Source organism: Lissotriton helveticus, chromosome 10, assembly GCF_964261635.1.
Source record: "Lissotriton helveticus chromosome 10, aLisHel1.1, whole genome shotgun sequence".
NCBI classification, from domain to species: Eukaryota; Metazoa; Chordata; class Amphibia; order Caudata; family Salamandridae; genus Lissotriton; species Lissotriton helveticus.
The window spans coordinates 187,219,601-187,238,845 of NC_136071.1; the positions used below are offsets into that span (position 1 = coordinate 187,219,601).

The 19,245-nt window shown below is 42.8% G+C and overlaps 1 protein-coding gene across 7 annotated transcripts in view; it reads right to left on the reverse strand.

The window, feature by feature from the left end:
* Nucleotides 1–19,245, reverse strand: part of LDAF1 (lipid droplet assembly factor 1) — a 294,437-nt gene that overhangs the window by 126,521 nt on the left and 148,671 nt on the right. For 5 of the 7 annotated variants that reach the window (XM_078665073.1, XM_078665072.1, XM_078665070.1 and 2 more), the window contains one exon: nucleotides 16,864–17,002. In XM_078665073.1, coding sequence (XP_078521199.1) covers nucleotides 16,864–17,002 — 139 coding nt within the window. Of the gene's footprint in view, nucleotides 1–12,290; nucleotides 15,076–16,863; nucleotides 17,003–19,245 lie in introns of those variants that run through there. The other 2 variants (XM_078665074.1, XM_078665075.1) reach the window with 1 other exon arrangement.

A 19,245-nucleotide genomic window follows, 5' to 3' on the forward strand; every position in this document is an offset into this window, starting at 1 on the left:
ATGACAGATTATATATGCCAAAAAACACAGTTGATGGACAGAATGTAGAACAATGTCATACATTCACCCCAGTACAAGGATCTGGGCCTAAATCCATCGTTTATTTGCACTCCACACCACCCTGGGTTAGACACTGGCTATATGCAAATCAGCTCTGACCCTGTGCCTCATGGGAACAGTCCAGTCCGAACTACCAAGCCATGTCTTTCCCAGACCGGAATCAAGCCTCCAAGGACCGGTTTCTGGCTATCAGCCTTCATCAGCCTGGATAGCTTGACTCCAGTGGTGTGGAGAGCCTGGGACTCACGTCTGAGCATACCCAGCCACTCGGGGTGAAAATTGCAAAAAACACAGTTGATGGACAGAATGTAGAACAATCAACAATCAAGCAAGCCGGGCTGAAGACGGCTGGAATGCTAGAAACCGGTCCTCGGAAGCTGGTTTCCGGTCCAGGGAAGACATGGCCTGGCAGTTCGGGCTGGACTGTTCCCATGAGGCTCAGGGTCAGACTGATTTGCATATAACCATGTCTGAACTGGGGTGGCAGAGTGGGCTAAAGAACGGTGATGGATTAAACCCAGGTCTTTTGACTGGGTGGGAGTGTTTGATTGATTCAGATGCTCCGTCCATCACCACCCCCTTTTGTACCGCTTTTGGCCGCCCTAGGTGTGGCAGGGTATGCTCAGACGTGAGTCCCTTGCTCACTTTGCCACTGGATTCAAGCAAGCCAGGCTGAAGACGGCTGGAATGCTAGAAACCGGTCCTCGGAAGCTTGTTTCCGCTCCAGGGAAGACATGGCCTGGCAGTTCGGGCTGGACTGTTCCCATGAGGCACAGGGTCAGACTGATTTGCATATAGCCATGTCTGAACTGGGGTGGCAGAGTGGGCTAAAGAACGGTGATGGATTAAACCCAGATCTTTTGACTGGGTGTGAGTGTTTGATTGATTCAGATGCTCCGTCCATCACCGCCCCCTTTTGTACCGCTTTTGGCCGCCATAGGGTATGCTCAGACGTGAGTCCCTTGCTCACTTTGCCACTGGATTCAAGCAAGCCGGGCTGAAGACGGCTGGAATGCTAGAAACCGATGCTCTGAAGCTTGTTTCCGGTCCAGAGAAGACATGGCCTGGCAGTTCGGGCTGGACTGTTCCCATGAGGCACAGGGTCAGACTGATTTGCATATAGCCATGTCTGAACTGGGGTGGCAGAGTGGGCTAAAGAATGGTGATGGATTAAACCCAGATCTTTTGACTGGATGCGAGTGTGTGATTGATTCAGATGCTCCGTCCATCACCACCCCCTTTTGTACAGATTATATATGCCAACATACAAAAAATATAACAGGTAAGTAACATTAACATAATACAATATTATTACTGTTTATGGTCCTATTTTATGTCTATTAATAAATGCATAGTCAAATGTCTATATATACAATATTATTACTGTTTATTGTCCTATTTTATGTCTATTAATAAATGCATAGTCAAATGTCTATATTTGTTTCAAAACTAATCACATTTATATTTAAAAAGTCATTATTGCTAATACAATGTACAACTCATATGTAAATACAAAGACCTAAAAAAAATGCTTTTCACAATAACAAAAAGTATATCTAATATAACTGTTAATTTATAAATTTAAATATCATAAATGTATGCCTATAACTGACAATAAAATATGTTACAAACATTTAATAGCAACTATGAATACAAAACATACAAAAAACAGTTTACAGATAAGTAACATTAACTAATATAGTAATATTATTAAAAGAAAATATACTACCAACATATAATAAAAAAGCTTTTAGCTAAGATATTTCTTTATAAATCTGTTATCATTGTTATTTAATAAATAATAATCTATTGCTTACATATGTCTATATAAATATATATATACATATCTAAACAAAAACATTATATATTGTTATCCAACTTTTCAAAAAAAGAAAATAAAAGAAATCATTTAATACGGTAAGTACTTTATAAATATTTACAAAGTTACTAATAAAATGTTATTATAAATGTTAAACAATAACCAACAGCCAAAAAACTATGTGTATTATCTAAATATGTATTGCAAAACAGCATTTTCAAAATTAATTGTCTAAACATTAATACAATATTGAACATAAATTCACTATAACTGTTAGTTTTCAAAAATTAAACTATGTATATTGGTAACATATAATAAATGTATTTCACAATGTCGAAGGTAAGCCACATTGTTCCTATATCTATTTAATCATCCCACTTCAATGTACAAGAAAAATGTTATCATATTTCATAACAAATGCTTAGCTTAATGACAAATTATATATAAATATGCAACTATTAATGTATATATTTGTTTGTAATTAATGTATGTTTACAACTAAGCCAACAAATGACATTACAACGCATATAACAATGGAATTTTATGAGAACATTTAAACAAATCTTTACAGGTAAGTAACATTTAAGCATTTTAGGAATTACAATTAACACATATGTTTCTCAAAAAAACAAAAACACCTTTAGAAAAAAAAATTCTATCCATTTCACTCCTATTTATCATAAGCATACATATTTGTCTATAAATGTGTATATATATATATATAAGGAGTCAATTTCACATACAAGTTAACCACAATCACTACCACCAAAGAATTGTAAAAAAACAAATACACAAGCATCACATTACAAACCAAAAACCGCATACATATCAGAGCCCACTGGAGGGCGGTAACTGACATCTCAAACACTTTCATTCATGGTGTCATCACAAGCACTGGGTTAACAAACAAACTAAATTGTTTGCACACAATTGGGGGTAACAACCTTAACCATAAAGCCCACTGGAGGGCGAAACACAACATAATACAAGGTTGATATGATCCACATCGCTATTCACTATATGCTAAAATGTGTAAAAAGTCAGAAAAACGCTAAAAATGTAATGTAATTTTAAGGGACTACATCTCCCACAACCCCTAGAGTAAATGATGGTGACATAATGACCATGTGATGGGTGGCGACGCCCCTAGGGGAGTGATTGTGTTTCCTCAACACTGAACTAAGTGTATAAGTTTGTGGCTACACTGTTTTTCAAACTAACCGTGACCAAGACAGCGGAGGCTGTCGAAACGCGTTGGTTTTTGTCTTATTCTGACACACATGGATTGAAAATAAAAACGGATTTCATGTAAACCTGGTGAATTTTCTTGGATTTTCGTCGCGACTCCACGACATCCTTGTATAAGTATAGCGCGCTGCCTGTGGTGCGCACAAAGGACCCTTTCGTCAAGAGGTCACGGTACATGGGATATTCTTTGTGATGTTATGCTGAGGTATCGGACTTTCCGTGCACCGCTAGAGCTCCGGCGCTGATCGGGGCATAATCCGGTCAAAAATACCCTGGGGGCTCCCAGGGTGGATGAGAAGGTTGTCGGAACACAGTCGGCACCTCCTGTTGCCCTCAGCGCCGGCCGCTCGGTGCGAAGGATTCCCAAAACACTGGGATAGCTGCGGTGAGGCCTGCTGAGGGAGTACGCGAGCAGGAACCGGGACCCAAAGGGGAGAGGCGAGGCCGACCGCCCCGCGATCGGCGGTGCCGGAAGTGGTTGAAGGATCGCTTCAGCGAATGACCCTGAGGCACCGGAGGACCCAGCTCGAGCCGGGAGGTCGCCGAGGAGCGGTCACGATCACTGTGCACAGGCAGTGCGAGTTGCGGGGACCGAGGGAGTCGGCAGAGGGGACAGCACACCAGTGGCCACGTGGAGGAGATAGAGCGTGGTAGGAGCACCCCGGAACACTGTACGCGGGACGTGGGCGGGGGCCGGCCAGACACTCAAGTGGAAAGCACGGACATTGCCTAAGTTAAAGGGGCCCCCCTATCTCTTCATTTTTTTCCTTCCCCGCACTTGTTCGCCCACGTACCTGAGGCGATAGTGGGAAGCAGGGCGCCGTTGGTTGGGAACGAAGGACCATCCCAGACCCCCCTCCCCCCGTTGGTTTCCGAGACGGTGACACAAGAGAGCCTCTGTGCGCCATGGGGGGACCGCTGGACCCGAGAAGGCTGAAGACCCCGATGGGGCGGGCCATGGTGCCCCCGCTGGGAACGACTGCTTGAGGTGATCAGGACTATTGCTGAGCGGGCAGAGGGAGACGCCGAGGGAGCTTCCACCATCCTTCCCCCCCTCTCCTCAATAATTGCGAAGAAACACGGACCATCCCTGCGGCATACTTAACCCCCCTCAAGGTGGACCACACAAGGGGGCGTGCAAGAGATCTGGGGGGTTACCCTCTGGTCACACTAGCCCGCGGGCGGCTGGGCACCCCACCCACACTCTGGCCCTGCCAGACGGAGTGTTGCCAGGTGAGATCCTTCTCCTGGGAGCTTATTGCTAGGGGGGGCATGGGGCCGGCCGCAAGGACCGTGAGCACTGCAAAACATGGTCCACAAGGGCGTGAAGACGGCGGAAGGCTTGGGGGGAACCAACATCGGCTCGTACAATGTCACTCATTGACGGAGAGGGGGCATCGTCGATGTCCTCCGCACAGCAGCAGGCGGAAGGGCAACAAATACATAAGCTGGACATTATACTGCAGGAAATAAGAGACTCTAGGGCGGTGCTGGAACAACAGATGGGTACCCTGACGACGAATCTGTCCCTGCTGAATGCGGATCACAGCAAACTGGCGGACAGAGTGAAAGACCAAGGCCTAACCATTGGCGAGATCACACCAACTGTGGCGGAGCATACTGTCTCCATCCAACGACTCCAATCACAGGTTACCTCTCTCATGGACCGGGTGGAGGATACGTAAGGCCGCAATAACATCCGCGTTATAGGCGATCCGGAACGATGTGAGGGGGCCCAAGCCGCGGATTTCATGGAACAGTGGTTTCGTGACCATGTCGCCGAAGAAGGTCTATCACCACATTTCTGTGTGGAGAGAGCACACAGGATCCCGATGGTCAGACCCAGCCCTGGCCGGCCCCCACGCCCTCTCATAGTGCGAATCCTGAACTATCGAGACAGGGATGTTCTACTACAGAAGACACGGGAGAAGTCCCTTATTCAATATGACAACCATAAAATCTGCCTCTACCCGGATTACACCAACACTGTCCAGAAGCAGCGCTCATCCTATTTGGAGGTGAAAAGGAAATTGCAACAGGCCAACCTCAAGTACGCATTGCTTTTTCCAGCCCGTCTGAAAATCATACATGATAGGAAAACACACTTTTTTGAGAGTCCTACGGATGTCTAGGAATGGCTGGAAGTAATGGGCATAGATGGGAGCCAAGGGACCTCACAAGAACCAAATATCGATGGATCGAGTGGCACACAGGTCAGAAGAGCAGTGGAGTCCCCCAAGCCAAGACGCGGTGCGCGAGGACAAGGACCTTCACGGGAACAACAAAAGGAGAAGCAGTTGGGCACTTTGGCGATGGCAGGCGCCTTCAGAGAAGACCCCAGGCAGATAACAACGGACTCGGAGGACAGCACGCTCCACTCCGACTCAGACCATAGTGTGATTTTGTTCCCCACTGTCACGCCCCGTACAGGAGACGATGTGATGGACAATTGCGGGAGAGAAGACCTGGTCAGAAGTTGTTGATCTGCCTACCAACCGTATTGTATTTCCTGTTATTTGATTCAGCCATACGGTGTACTTGTTTGGTGGAGTTGTGGAGGGAGGAGGATGCTGCACATGGGTGTGACGATACTACATGGGAATGTATAATCTGGTTTACTGTTGATACACTTGTTAAGGAGCTACCGCACTTAGACATATATGTAAGGCATGGGTGACTTCTGTTTTTGTTCCCCTTTACGCATTGGTAACATTGCCCCTAAGGACAGCTTGCCGTATAGCCAGCGGAGCCCGATAGGCTGAAAGCAAGGACTGTCATGGTGTTCGGCCACCCCCCGAAGGCGAACGCACTAGATTCATAAACTTTGAGACTTGTTTTATTGTTGGGCCCAGCTGTGTTCTTATGGTGCGCCGTTACTGTTCATTTTTATGAGTGGAGTTGGGGGTGGGATGTCTCCTGGTGGTTAATACATAGGGATCAGGTCAGAGGGCTCTGGCAGCCGCAGAACATTTACACATATGATTATGGCTGACGCGGTAGGAACGTATAGAATTACAACGTGGAATGTAAGGGGACTGGGAGCGGTACAGAAGAGACATAGAATACATTCCTTTCTGATAAGGCACCACAGGCAGATCGCCTTCATCCAGGAATCCCACGTCACTGCTTTAGAAGCTACTAAAATGAGGAAAAAATGGAGAGGCACGATTTTCTCCACAACTTATTCCGCCTTTTCCAGAGGGGCGACAATCTGGGTCAGACACGGTACGCCGTTTTCGGAGTTGGAGAGGAAGGTAGATGAGCAAGGCCATTACATACTAGTGAAGGGCACATTGGATGGTACACCAGTGGTGCTCGGCTGTATTTATGCACCGAACTTTGATCAAGACAAGTTTTTGCAGAGAGTGGGTCTGGCGTTGGCGGACTGGGCAGATATTCCCTGGGTCTTGGGAGGGAACTGGAATATGATCCTGGATCTGGACCGGGACAGGTCACATCCCCCCCTGCAGGTGGCAGGGTATCCCGACTGATGGAGCTATTCCACACATGGGCGGCAGGATGGGGCTTGAGGGACATTTGGCATGCACTGCACCCAGAGACTAGGGAATATTCCCATTATTCACATGTACACATGCTCCACACTAGGCTTGACAGGTTCTTGTGCTCTTAATCACTGGTTTCAAAGGTAGAGAACCCAGAATATTTAGCAAAAACCTTTTCTGACCATAGGCCCCCAACATTCAGCTTCCTATGGGGCAGGGTTCCGACTCCGGTCCCTACTTGGCGCTTAGACCCGCTTCTGCTAGAGGACGGCCCCTTCAGAGCTTCCTTGTCCGAGACATTGGATAAATATTTTGTAGAAAACTGGGATACTGCCTCCACAAATCTGGTGGTCTGGGATGCCATGAAGTTAGTGGTGCGCGGCGCAGCGATTGGACAACTGGTAGGAGCCAGGCAGGAAATACATAAAAAACTCCAAGATATAGAAGACAGATTGAAAACGCTAGAACAGGAAGCGGGTGTCGACCCTGAAAAGAAGAAATACTTACAGATAGAGAATATAGAACATGCTGACACATTAGAAACGCTGCGAGTCATAGACCACAAAGAATACCTTCGCCGATAACACGCGGAGGCTGACAGGTCGGATGCACTACTTGCCCGCATGGTTCGAGATCACCCGGATATCCCAGTGATAACTAGAATACGGACGCAAGACGGACACCTAAGTAACACACAAACTGAGATCAACAGGGCGTTCTGTGACCACCTGACTGCTTTATATGACCAGCCTGCGCACATCGACCTAGGTCGTATTTCCGACTTTCTGGCCGACCATTCCCAACACTGACCGCTGATGCCCAAAGAGACCTCTTTACTGACATCTCAGGCCTGGCCATAAATCCTGACAAGTCGAACGGCTTCTATTTCCGAGATACTCCAAGCCCGGATTTCATACCCTTTGGAGCCCACCTTATCCCGGTAGCTCCCATTACATTTAAACACCTGGGGATCCAGGTATATAGACAGCAGGAAGACCAGATAAATGGGAACATCAAACGAGCTATCACGCGTCTCCGCGCTTCTGTGGGGTTTTGGACGACGCTACCCTTATCTGTCATGGGTAGGATCGCGATCTCCAAAATGGTAATGCTTCCCCGTATATTGTACTTCGTTGTTATCCTGCCAGTATTTTTGCCGCAGTCAATCTCTGATACACTTATTCACTTCTGATCACCTTAATTTGGGGGGTTGGGAGGCGACGGATAGGGCTCCGTAAGTTACAGCTGGGGACCAGATCCGGGGGGCTGGGGGCCACAGACTTTAAAGGCTACTATTATGCTAGTCAGCTGCAGTGGCTCTCCTAATGGACAGCAGGACGGAACCTCCACGAAATAGACTACACGGCTGAGAGACTGCGACGGGTGGGGGAGGGGGGAAACTACACACCCTGCTGCTCCCGCGGAGCCGCATTCCCGGGGATTGCCACCCGCTCCTCCGCACGGCCCGGTTATGCTGGCGGAAAGCCCTAGCATACACATCGTCGACTAGGGCGTACGCGGCAAATATCCCGCTGTTGGGTATTCAGACGCCACAAGGCAGGCTTACAGATAAGAGTACTACGCCCCTGGCAGGAGGTTGGAGTAGTGAGAGTGGGTGACTTCTTCGGAGATGACAACCTACTTGATCATGAGGCCTTCTTGCAGGCCACTGGCGCCCCTCCCCGACTGTATCTATTACATGCCACTGTTACACACTATATACAACACTGGTGGGCACCACAACGCCTCCAACCCCCTCAACATGAATTAGTCCACTTACTGTATTACATGGGACCGGGAGGACATCTAGTACGATGGCTGTATACGGGCGTCAGGGCACACGCTGCAATTTCGCTCACCGCGCTTATGCAAACTTAGGCTCAAGACACGGATAAGGTTCTGTCGGAGAAGGACTGGCACACAATACTAGAACACCCCAGGCGTGTATCACGCAACGTTAAGTTCAGATTTATCCAAGTGATGGTTTTGCACAGGGCATACCTGACCCCCTAACGCCTACATAAAACTCCCCCCACAGATGTCCGCGTTGTGGAGAAGAAGAGGCCGGATTCCTCCATAAGATTTGGTCATGCTAGCGACTTCGCGGATATTGGTCGGAAGTGTGCCGGACGCTGCGGACGGTCACAAACCTACCGGTGCCGGAAGAAGCAATACCCTGCCTACTGGGACTGCGCAGACGACCTAAGACACTGAAAGCCCAATTGAAATTGCTGGACTTAGCGCTCTTATTGGCACTTAGGGTAATAACGATGAGGTGGAAATCACCTAGATCACCGGGGACACACCTATGGCAGGCAGAGGTGTTTAAGTGGGGACGGGCAGAGGGGACAGCACTTAGGAGGGAAGAAGTACGAGGCCACCGGAAATTCCCCATATCCCAAGAATGGGAGGTTATGCTCATAGCGCTTGAGGACGCAGACCAAACCCAGTCATCAGGACACGGACCACAGGGCTAAGAAGGGGAAGCCACGGGCTGTATTATGAGAGTCTGGAGGGTCCCAGATGCCCTTACACCATACCATGACTCAGCACATAATAGAATACACGGGAGCCAGAGGAGTCCGAATTTAGATGTATGAGGTTGCTAAACCGCCAGGAGACGGGTAGGTGGGGTTGCCAAGAAGGGGGGGGGGTGGGAGGGGAGAAGACTGGACAGTCTTATTGTTTACCCCCACAAAATAGATGCTTGCAGGAACATGCAGAATGCACAGGGTATCGGTACCACTGACGGATATATGTTGGAAATGATCTTGCAAAGATGGGGAGTTATGTACAGGGGTGAAAATACAGAACACCGGCTGATATAATGTGGATACCAAATGTAATGTCATAACTCCTATAACACAGCTGTGAATAAAGTTTTAAAAAAAAGTATATATATACATATGTAAACAAATTACCATACCAAAGAAAATACTATGAAGTATCAAGCAATAAATACAGAACATATGAAAGCATCATTAAAAGGTAAGTAAAATAAAGACACAGTTAATGTTAAAAAAAATTATGTTTAATATAAAAATTGTTATAAGGAATTATGTATGTTTATTTCAAATGCATATTCATATCATATTATATATACTTATGAATAGATATATATATGTTTGAAAGCACTATAAAATTACTATTTTCAAACTATATTTCAAATATATGAAACAGTTTCACTAGAAATACTATGTATTGCAATCAAACTTACCCAACAACAAAAACAGTAATTTTATTTGTCATATTACCCAACAATTTGACAAATAAAAATACAATTTCCAGCAACTACACTGTGAAAAACATTAAAGGTAAGTAAATATCAATTTATCATTATACGTAATAAACAAAGATCACTTGTTAAAATAATACCACAGTACTATCCACCTTCACCTTGCTCTACAACTATTTCCTGGTGAAATACTAATGTATATTTGTTTATTATATGCTTATTAATACAAATGACAAAAGTATAAAATTATTAGTACTATAAATATAAATGCATTATTAAAAATAACAATAACTACAACTCATTTTATATTACAGGAAGAATCAACAGAAACTATATATATTGGAGGACAAGAAGCTAAACTTAAAAGCATAACCATGAATGATGCAACAGACTCCGTAAAAATAACTATGGAGAGAAGCAGCAGACTTCCCAATAGAAATCAGAAAATATGTGCAAATACCGCACTTAACAGTTCATGAATTCAACGGACAAAAAATATTAAATACAACTCGTCACACACAACTACAAGTAAGTATATTTATATTACAAAGTAACAACAACTGCAAATATTTCTAAAAGTATTATTACTAAAACCATGTCTCTATAGGTGATACAACCACCAAAAGAAAATATCACTGTAACACTATATGGATTGGAAAACACTCAGCAAGAAATAAGCACTATAACAGTGCAAGTGGACACAACTGAACATTTCCAATCAATGGAAATACACAACATTACCTTGATGGACTTTTTGGACATAAGCACCGATGCAGAAGACTTTGTAGATGCATTAATGCCGCACCTCCCAATAACACTTAGGGGCCGATTACGATGTCGGGCGGATTGCCTCCGCCAGGCTGGGGGTGGCCACCGCCGGCCTGGAGGAGGCAATCTGCCCGACACCGTATCCCGAATTCCCCCCCGCCAAATTAGTATGGCGGGGGGACCGCGGCGGACGGATAGACCGTCTACCGCTTTTCCGCCTGGTCACCTTGCAACCGCGGCGGAAAGGGCTTAACATTGTGGCGGCGTCCAATGGACACCGCCAGCCATATTATGATGTGTGGGCATAGGTGCCTTTCCGCGGCGGCGATGTCGCCATGGAGAGGCAGGCGGTCTTTGCTTTGGGGGCCCCCCTGGTAAAAGCCGAGGTGGTGGGTGGCAAGGGGGGGTACCTGTGGTACCCCCCAGCATTTGCATACACCAAGCAGCAGGTACCGCGCGGTGCCTGCCGCTTCGTGTATGCAAATGCGTGCATTCATTTTTAAGATTGTGGCGGGCGCTGCAGTGAGCACCACCCGCCACAATGTTAAATATGAGGGATGCGCCCGCCACTGTGGGGGCGCATCCTAATGCACACAACGGGACCCCCGCCCTTTAGGCGGGCGGTCCCGTTTACCGCAAGGGTGGTGGGCGGGCAAAGCCCTCCCGCCATCCAAATGACCCCCTTAATGTGTTATTCTCCAATGTTTGTATAACAGAAATTATTAAGCAAGTATAATATGCAACAAATAAAAATAAAGTTATATAGCAATTTATTGCCACCCATGATAGACCTAAGAACTTCTGAGCACTGTACTTTGAGAAAAAGTCTAATAAGGATGTTACCACTACACATGAAGTTGTCACAACATTGACTCAAGAGAGCTAACATGTGAGCTCACCCGTTCATACTAACAAATAAATAATTACTAACTAAAGTAACTCCAGACTAGTTTTACAACAACGTGAAATATGCCCTCAGTAAGCTAAGCCTAAGTGTATTAGATGTGACTATGATTCTATCATTTGTCAGTACTGATTATTGTTTCAGAAATTATGTCTTTAAATTTGCCTGATATATATATATATATATATATATATATATATATATTTTGCAGTGACACTAATTAATGCTCCTAATCTCTGTGCTTATCCTTTGTTTTTATTAGTTTTTTGTTTGAAATACAACAGTAATAAAAAAAAGCATATGAAATGTAAATATACATTTCACACTGCATATGCAAACCTGTTCATAAATACAAAAAAAACTTAAGTATGGAGCCATTATACGAAATGTATAAATTTCTTGTTGGATGTGCCATGTTTATGCATGAAAAAACTACAATTATAATGTTAACTTTTTAAAACTTTCTTTAAACGGAATTTTCTGAAAATAATGTATGTTAAAAAACTATTCCTTTCAAAAATTGCCTAAGTGTACAATATTGTATATAACAAAATATATCGCTATTGTAAGACAATAAATACATAAATAACAATTTCATGTTACGTTTTGGATACAACTCATTTATAATGTACTATACTTTTAAACTATTAAAGCTGTTAACAAAAGAATACTTACCCACAGAACTCTTTTGACATACATATGCTTCATAATATTGTTTACTGTATTACTAATTATGCACAATTAAACAAGGAACAAAAACATGCTTATTTTTAATGTATCCATATATATAATAAACATGTAAATGTTTACAAACAAACGCTACCTTTGACAAACTTCATTCAACACCTCCTCTTATTGTATTACTTACTTTAACTACTGCAACATACACTATGAAAGCTATCTACAATGCTAATAAATTTTAACTAATATGATGCGAGACCTATTGCATTGCAAATGCTTGTTTAAAATGATTCCACTTTACTGAATTCACTTTTTATTACCACTTTAACATTTTACAGGATTGATGCAAAGAAAACAATACAACTGATGTAATCAAACAGCTCAGTTTAAAAGATTTTTGTGAAGCAAAATAATTTCCATACACCAGCTTTCACTACCAATGTGACATTTTGACAATTGCCAATTGTTGCAACTGAAAATATAGTGAAACATTACCCTAAGATGCAAAAATGTTAAAAATGTGTTTATCAAGTGTGAAAAAAGAAAGCCCTCAAAATGCATTTCTAAAATACTCAAAAGGTACAAGAAATGAGAAAAGTTACTCTTATAAATAATTCCAATAAATATATTTGACCACTGTGGTTATACCAAGCTCTAATTTTAAAAGACTTTCAAAGCCTGATTAACATTGTTTTCTCACCAAAATAGTGAAAAAAGTAAACTAGTCATGTAACCTTTAGTAACATGTAACAAACAAAGTCATAACACCTGGAGTGATAAATTGTTGCTATTTAGTGTACAATCATCTAAGCGAAAGTCTGTAAGGGATTTTCAGTACATTTACATGAAATCCAACTAGAAAATTCTGGTCTACTTGTAATGCTTCAAAGAAAACCATAAGAATGCAAGATAGCAGGCTAGATGCTTTGCTAAACCAGTATTTGTCTGTCAGAGGTTCGTTAGGATTTTTCCTGAAAGAAATACAACTGTTTTTGGCAAATGCCCAGTTATTATACTGGTGACATAATAAATGGTGAACGTGACAGTGTGAGGACTAGTATAAGGAAGAATACGGATTTTCATAATCACTGGTTACTAATCGCTGGGTGACTAACATGCTTTGGTTGCTCAAGCTTCGGTTATTCCTGCCAAACTGTCATCTTGTGAAAATAAATTAGGCACAAACCTAATTTGTAACTAAGAAAAGTACAGAAATTAGGAAAAATATCCTGTTCTCGGCACTACATCCTTCTTTCCCAACCTAGCTATCAATTAACAGTTGTACTAGGATTGTGTGCATTTTCAGCTCCCAAATTATGAGATTTAAAAATATGTTTTAAGTATTCCATCTTTCTTAAGCTACCTCAACATTCTTGCATGAAATGCTGCAGTAGAGGAAAAGTGCATTATTTGAAACATGGGTGGACAAAGTGAAGAACATGTGTTAGTAGAGACATGGCTTCCAATTAGATTAAGGTAATCCGAGTAAACCAAGAAAGGATTTAGAAAATTGGTGGTCTGATGAGCTTTGAGGTAAAGGGCCAAACTGTCCCTCCCTCTCACGGAGCACTCCTCTTGCTTCAAATTCGCCCTGTAGTTTAACAATTTTTCTTGTGACTACACCAAAGGTAAGTAGCATCTTAACAAGATGACATGCAGTGTCCTGCAAGTATACTTTATATGTCGGGAAGAAACCCTATCCATCTTTAACACCTTGACCGCGGCGCGAATCCCGCCGCGGTGTTCGAGAATTTATGAGTGGGCAGGGTTTGGACGGCCCCCGAACGTCCTCCGCACACGCCCACTGTGACAACTTGTACCACCAATAGGAATAACATTTGAAAACAACCAGCAGGTGGGGGGGAACAAGGACACCAAATGTGTATAAAAGGAGTGGAGAAGGATTGATCAGGCTGGAGGAGTATCAACGTTGGGTGAGAGGGTGGTTTGTAATATGTATTCTGGGGTGGGGTGAGAAGTATCCCTTATGAAGGACGGGGGCATCTGTCAAATATGTTTGTTGACGCAGACGGAGGAAGCCCTGGACATGTGGATACAGGGATGGACAATCAGTAGAGGTGTGCCCCAGTTTCAATTGACTGAAAAACCACGAGATGTCAGCCCATATAAAAAAATACCCAGGAACCATTATCCCTACATTAATTTATCTATTTCTGTAAGCTAAATGATTCAGTGCCCTGCACAAGATGACACCTGAAAAAAGTCAGCAGGTTAAAGAATACTATGCCATTTTTGTAACATTAGCATATTGCACAATCTTACTGCCATCAATCAAACACCACCATTGTCCATAATCCCAAAAAAGTTCTCAGCCAACTTGTGGGGCAACAGAATGTTGTCATTCTTTTCTGTGAGACGGAACATCAGTGTATGGGCAGGCTATTCTGCCAATAAGCAAGACTACAAAGCATTTGCACCACTCATATCTGAAGTCCTCTGCTCATCTTTGTGATAGAACCAGAGCACAGAACCTTCAGACCATAGACTTTTCTATGGCATAGATTTCTGGTGTAACATAACTAGCATTGAAAACTAGCGAAATAAAATAATAAATCATATACATTTTGGAGAAGAAACAGACTAAGCCCCAAAATAGAATTGTTTTGAACACTAGACGGCTCAATAACACGCTGTAAAGATCTGCAGTGAGTAATATTTTGCTGGCCGCACTTCAAAAGTGATGATGGAAAAGTTTGACTATAGTTTATGTTGTCTGAGCAAGTAAACTATATCCTTCTAGTCACTCTTAGAGTTGTTCACTGAACTGTCTCCAGAAGAATATCCAAAGCCAGGCTGCAAGGTGCTTCTGGGTTGTTCCTCATCCTTTGCGGAGGCCCTAGATCATGTAGAGAAAAGATTAACAACTAATTATGAATATTTGTAAAACATGCTTGAGTTCCACAGGCCATAGAGGAGCTGGTCTAAACAATTTAATAGTACACGTTTTGCTGACAGACAAGTGTTGCTATTGGAGAGTTAAGATAAACCTACTGTTGTCCAGACCGTGGTGCTTTTTCCATTTCTACTCACAGACAAGTACTCAACTCCAATTTGGCAGATCTAATTGCGGACGTCTATACTGAATAAACTGTGTAGTAAGAAGGGAGCCAACAAAACTGATGTTACCAAAGCGGCCCTGTTTTGATTAAACAAAGCAAATATTACATTCGTAACTTGTGATGTCAAGGTGGAAGTCTGATGTTATTTAAGGCATTCTTTGTGAGTGAGTACGAGGGTGGCAAACAGAAACAATAGCATTCTTCTGCCCACAATGAGAAAGGGATGTGCACACCTACTGCTACAAGGACAAAAAAAAGCAGCGTTCTTCAGCACAGAATTACATGCTTATGTTTGTTTGCAATGCACAAGCCAAACAAAATAACAATTGCGTAATAACTACTTTTGGCTGTTGAACAAAATCTAATTTTTATCTGGTCAGGAACCACTGAACTAGCAGATGATAAAAGTTGTTTAAAACTTTCATTTAAACCATGTGTTTTGGCAGCATGTACAGGTGACCAGTTAATTAGGAGTAAGCATCAGTTTAATTATAGGGTGCAAAGAGTACTTATTTCAGATATATCACCAGGAAATAAAGACTACTTAGTTCTAACTTATCTCGATCTTACCCCAGATACGTTGGCAAAAGTAAGGGAGCATAGAGGGAAATAAAGCGGCTCATTTATTATACCTTGTGGAAGTAAAAGCCTCATTTAAAATGGAGGAGCTGCAAGAGCGTGAAAACGGCATTTGGTTCTGTAAACCGATGACATGCCCAGTACCTGAAGGGTCGGGTCGCTAAAAACTCAGTGGTTCAGTCTCTGCAAAAAATCTCCTGATATTTATGCTCAAACTTCAAAATGAACCACACATAAGACCACTTAATTGATAACGAGATCATTTTCACAACAACATTTTTAACGTTAAGTTGCATGTTTATGGTAAAAGACACACCATGAATAGAGTCCAGCTAGACCGGCTGATCAGGGGTTATACCCCAAAATCAGTCTCAGCATGCTTGTTTCCGGTCCATGGAGGCCCTGGCCTGGGAGTTAGGTCTGGACTGCTCCCATGAGGAGCAGGGACAAGACTGAGTTGCACATGGCTGGGCTTAAACTGGAATGGCATGAGTAATCGAAAAAAACTATGGACCTAGACAAAGATCTCTGTGCTAGGGCGAATGTTTGACATTGTTTAGCATTCTGTCCATCAATTGGTCTTTCTGCTTATGCTTATGGTAAGCATTTCCAAAAACCTTAAAACTAAGGGGGGTTTGGGAATGCAGCGTGAAGATTTACTAATGATAATAATAGAGCAATCTGTATAGCACATAGCTACTGCAGATGAAGTATCCCAGAGTTAAAAGTCTTCAAAACAGTACTGCACTGACTTTGAACAATGAATTGTCCTTTACCAGCATATATTACACACCAGCAGTGCTAGACAGAGGCTGGAAATTTAGAGAGATGGCACTATCTCCAGCGGAACAATGGGAACATAAAATGTGTTCTTAGTTTGTTTGTAACTTATTGACTTGTTTGTTACAATTCAGTCAGTTTGTTATTTTTGTTTCTCTTGGTTTGAGATTGTAGGATATTTCTGAAAAATTTGCTGCAGTACTTACCTTGAAAGGTATACAAAGTTAGTTAGACTTGATACAGCTGCATAGCAGACACTCAACAATCCTGAAATGGCAAACGAAAGGATGGCCAAAATGATAAGTACACAGATCAAGGCGACACCGCTAATGGACATCACAAAACCTGAAAATAAGAGAAAGGCTGGTTACGCAACAAAGAATAGCATCCATAGGTACTCTGGATACTTCGAGACATTAGTTCAGCAAAATAAACTATTTCAATTAGTATAAAGAAGACGTCTTGTCACATTCGACAGGAAAAACAGTAACTGTGCATGCTTTAAAATAATTCTCTTTTGAGGCAAAGGAGTCTTACAAACCCAATTTTCATTTCTCTATAACCATCCGTGGTGGGAGGAAAAATGGTTTTGCCATCAAGGGGCATGGTAGTATCCCCTTACAATGCTAATGACTTGGGAACAGATTATTTAAGGAAGGAATATGTAAATCACAAATCTACCTCCTTAGGTTTACTCCTATATTGCAAGCGGATTATCAACTTATCAGCCTTTACACAGGATCACAGGACTACTTGTTTTACAAAGTACTGCAACTGGAAGAAATGACTGACAAAGTTTTTGTTTGGCGGAAAAATCCATCTGTAAACTATGTGGGATTAAGCATTTGCTCAATTAACTGTAATTATGTTTATCCATATAGAAATAGCTTGTTATGTGGAGAAGAACTTTTCTTAGTCTGTCATTAAAAATGAGCAGGCAGGGAAAGTTTCCTTCCCTTTCTTATAATGGAAAGCCACACACATCTACCTTCCAAATGATTAAATGTGTGTGCTTTTGAAGGTTAAACCTGCTATAGATATGTGTATATCCATAAACCCAAGTTTTAGGGTGTTCCCCTGCATACACAGGGTACAAATGCCTTAAACACCCTTCTTCTGTTCATTAACCATACATTTACAATAGTGACATGTTTGCTTTAACTATATCTTTTCCACTATGTATACTCTACTTTGCAGTCAGAATTCCACTAATTTCAGTTCTGTTAGGATGTTACATTTAGGATTCTAACGCAACACCTTTGAAATCAGCAAATGTCAATTTTATTTACAAAGATGTTGCTCAAAACAGTGGCTTCAGATGGTTTATTTCTAAAGCTGGATTCAGCAGGCTACGGCACAGTTGGTATATGTCGACCTTTGGTTGTTTTTTTTACAGTGCATATTGCAAATGTAATTATCTCTACATGCTAACATTTATAGTTAATATTAATTCAAGTGTACCAATATGTTTTTATCAATTTCAAAAGAATTAATAATTGTCTGTGCGACTGGGGCTGTATTGTAGAACGTACTGCAGGATGCAACTGGCAGGTGCACTTATGTTTTGCACCCTAAAATTACAGTAGGGACCAGAGTCACTCACATGAATCCTTTTGTAATACAGATTGTGCATGAGCTAAATCTGTGACCATGTGATTGCAAGGGGGCATCACCTCATTCATTTGCCCTGTACCATACTAGATGTGAGTGCAGAGGTGGTCAGGGACTCACTGCAGGGAGTTTATGTCCCCCACTCTAAAAAATAGGGCTGGTTTTCGCCTGCACAGTGAAAAGCGGATCACCAGCTTCAAAGGGCCGGTCCACTTTACATTAATGCGTTGTTCTCAGTGCAGGCGCAGGTTCATACTTGCAACAGCACATTTGGTGTAATATGGTGCAAAGACTGAGTGAGGCAGCACTGTGTCCATAATGTGGCCCCAGATCTCTTATGATAACGCAGCAGCAGGCAATTTCTCTGCTTCCCCAAAAGTGTTTTAACAACTAACTTTTCTCGAAGCCCTGTGTTTTGCCAATGGGTGCTGTGGTTTGGTTGTTAGCAGGAAAACACAAGAAACAACAAAGGAGGAGGAGGAGAAAACAAAAGAGGTGGTCTTAGAACCAGTTGCGGCTGCTCCCACGAATCAGCAGTGGGGCGGGAAGGGGTGGGGAGAAAAAAAAAACACTTGCCACCCGGCGGCCGCCGCCTCTCTGTAATAAAGTGGCTCTATATATACTGGACCATAGTAAGGTACAGTGTGTGTAGAGTCCCCAATCTCCAGAGGTATAACAGAGGTTAAAGTCAGATCTGACCTTACTCTCTAGTAGTTTGGTCGAGCAGTAAGGCAGTATCAGAGGACAGTGTAAAGCATTTGTTGTACACGCTGAGTCAGCAAAAGGTTTCACACACTCAAGAACCGAACTTTAGGCCAATTGTTTTTTTATATCAAAAGATATAGTTGTTTTATTTTAGAAGCAACAGGTATCAATATATACTTTTCTCAATATGCGTGACTTCAGGCATTACTTTGCAGAAAGGCAATAGACTTGGTAAGTACAATAGTTACTGGGGTTGGAATAGGCAACACAAT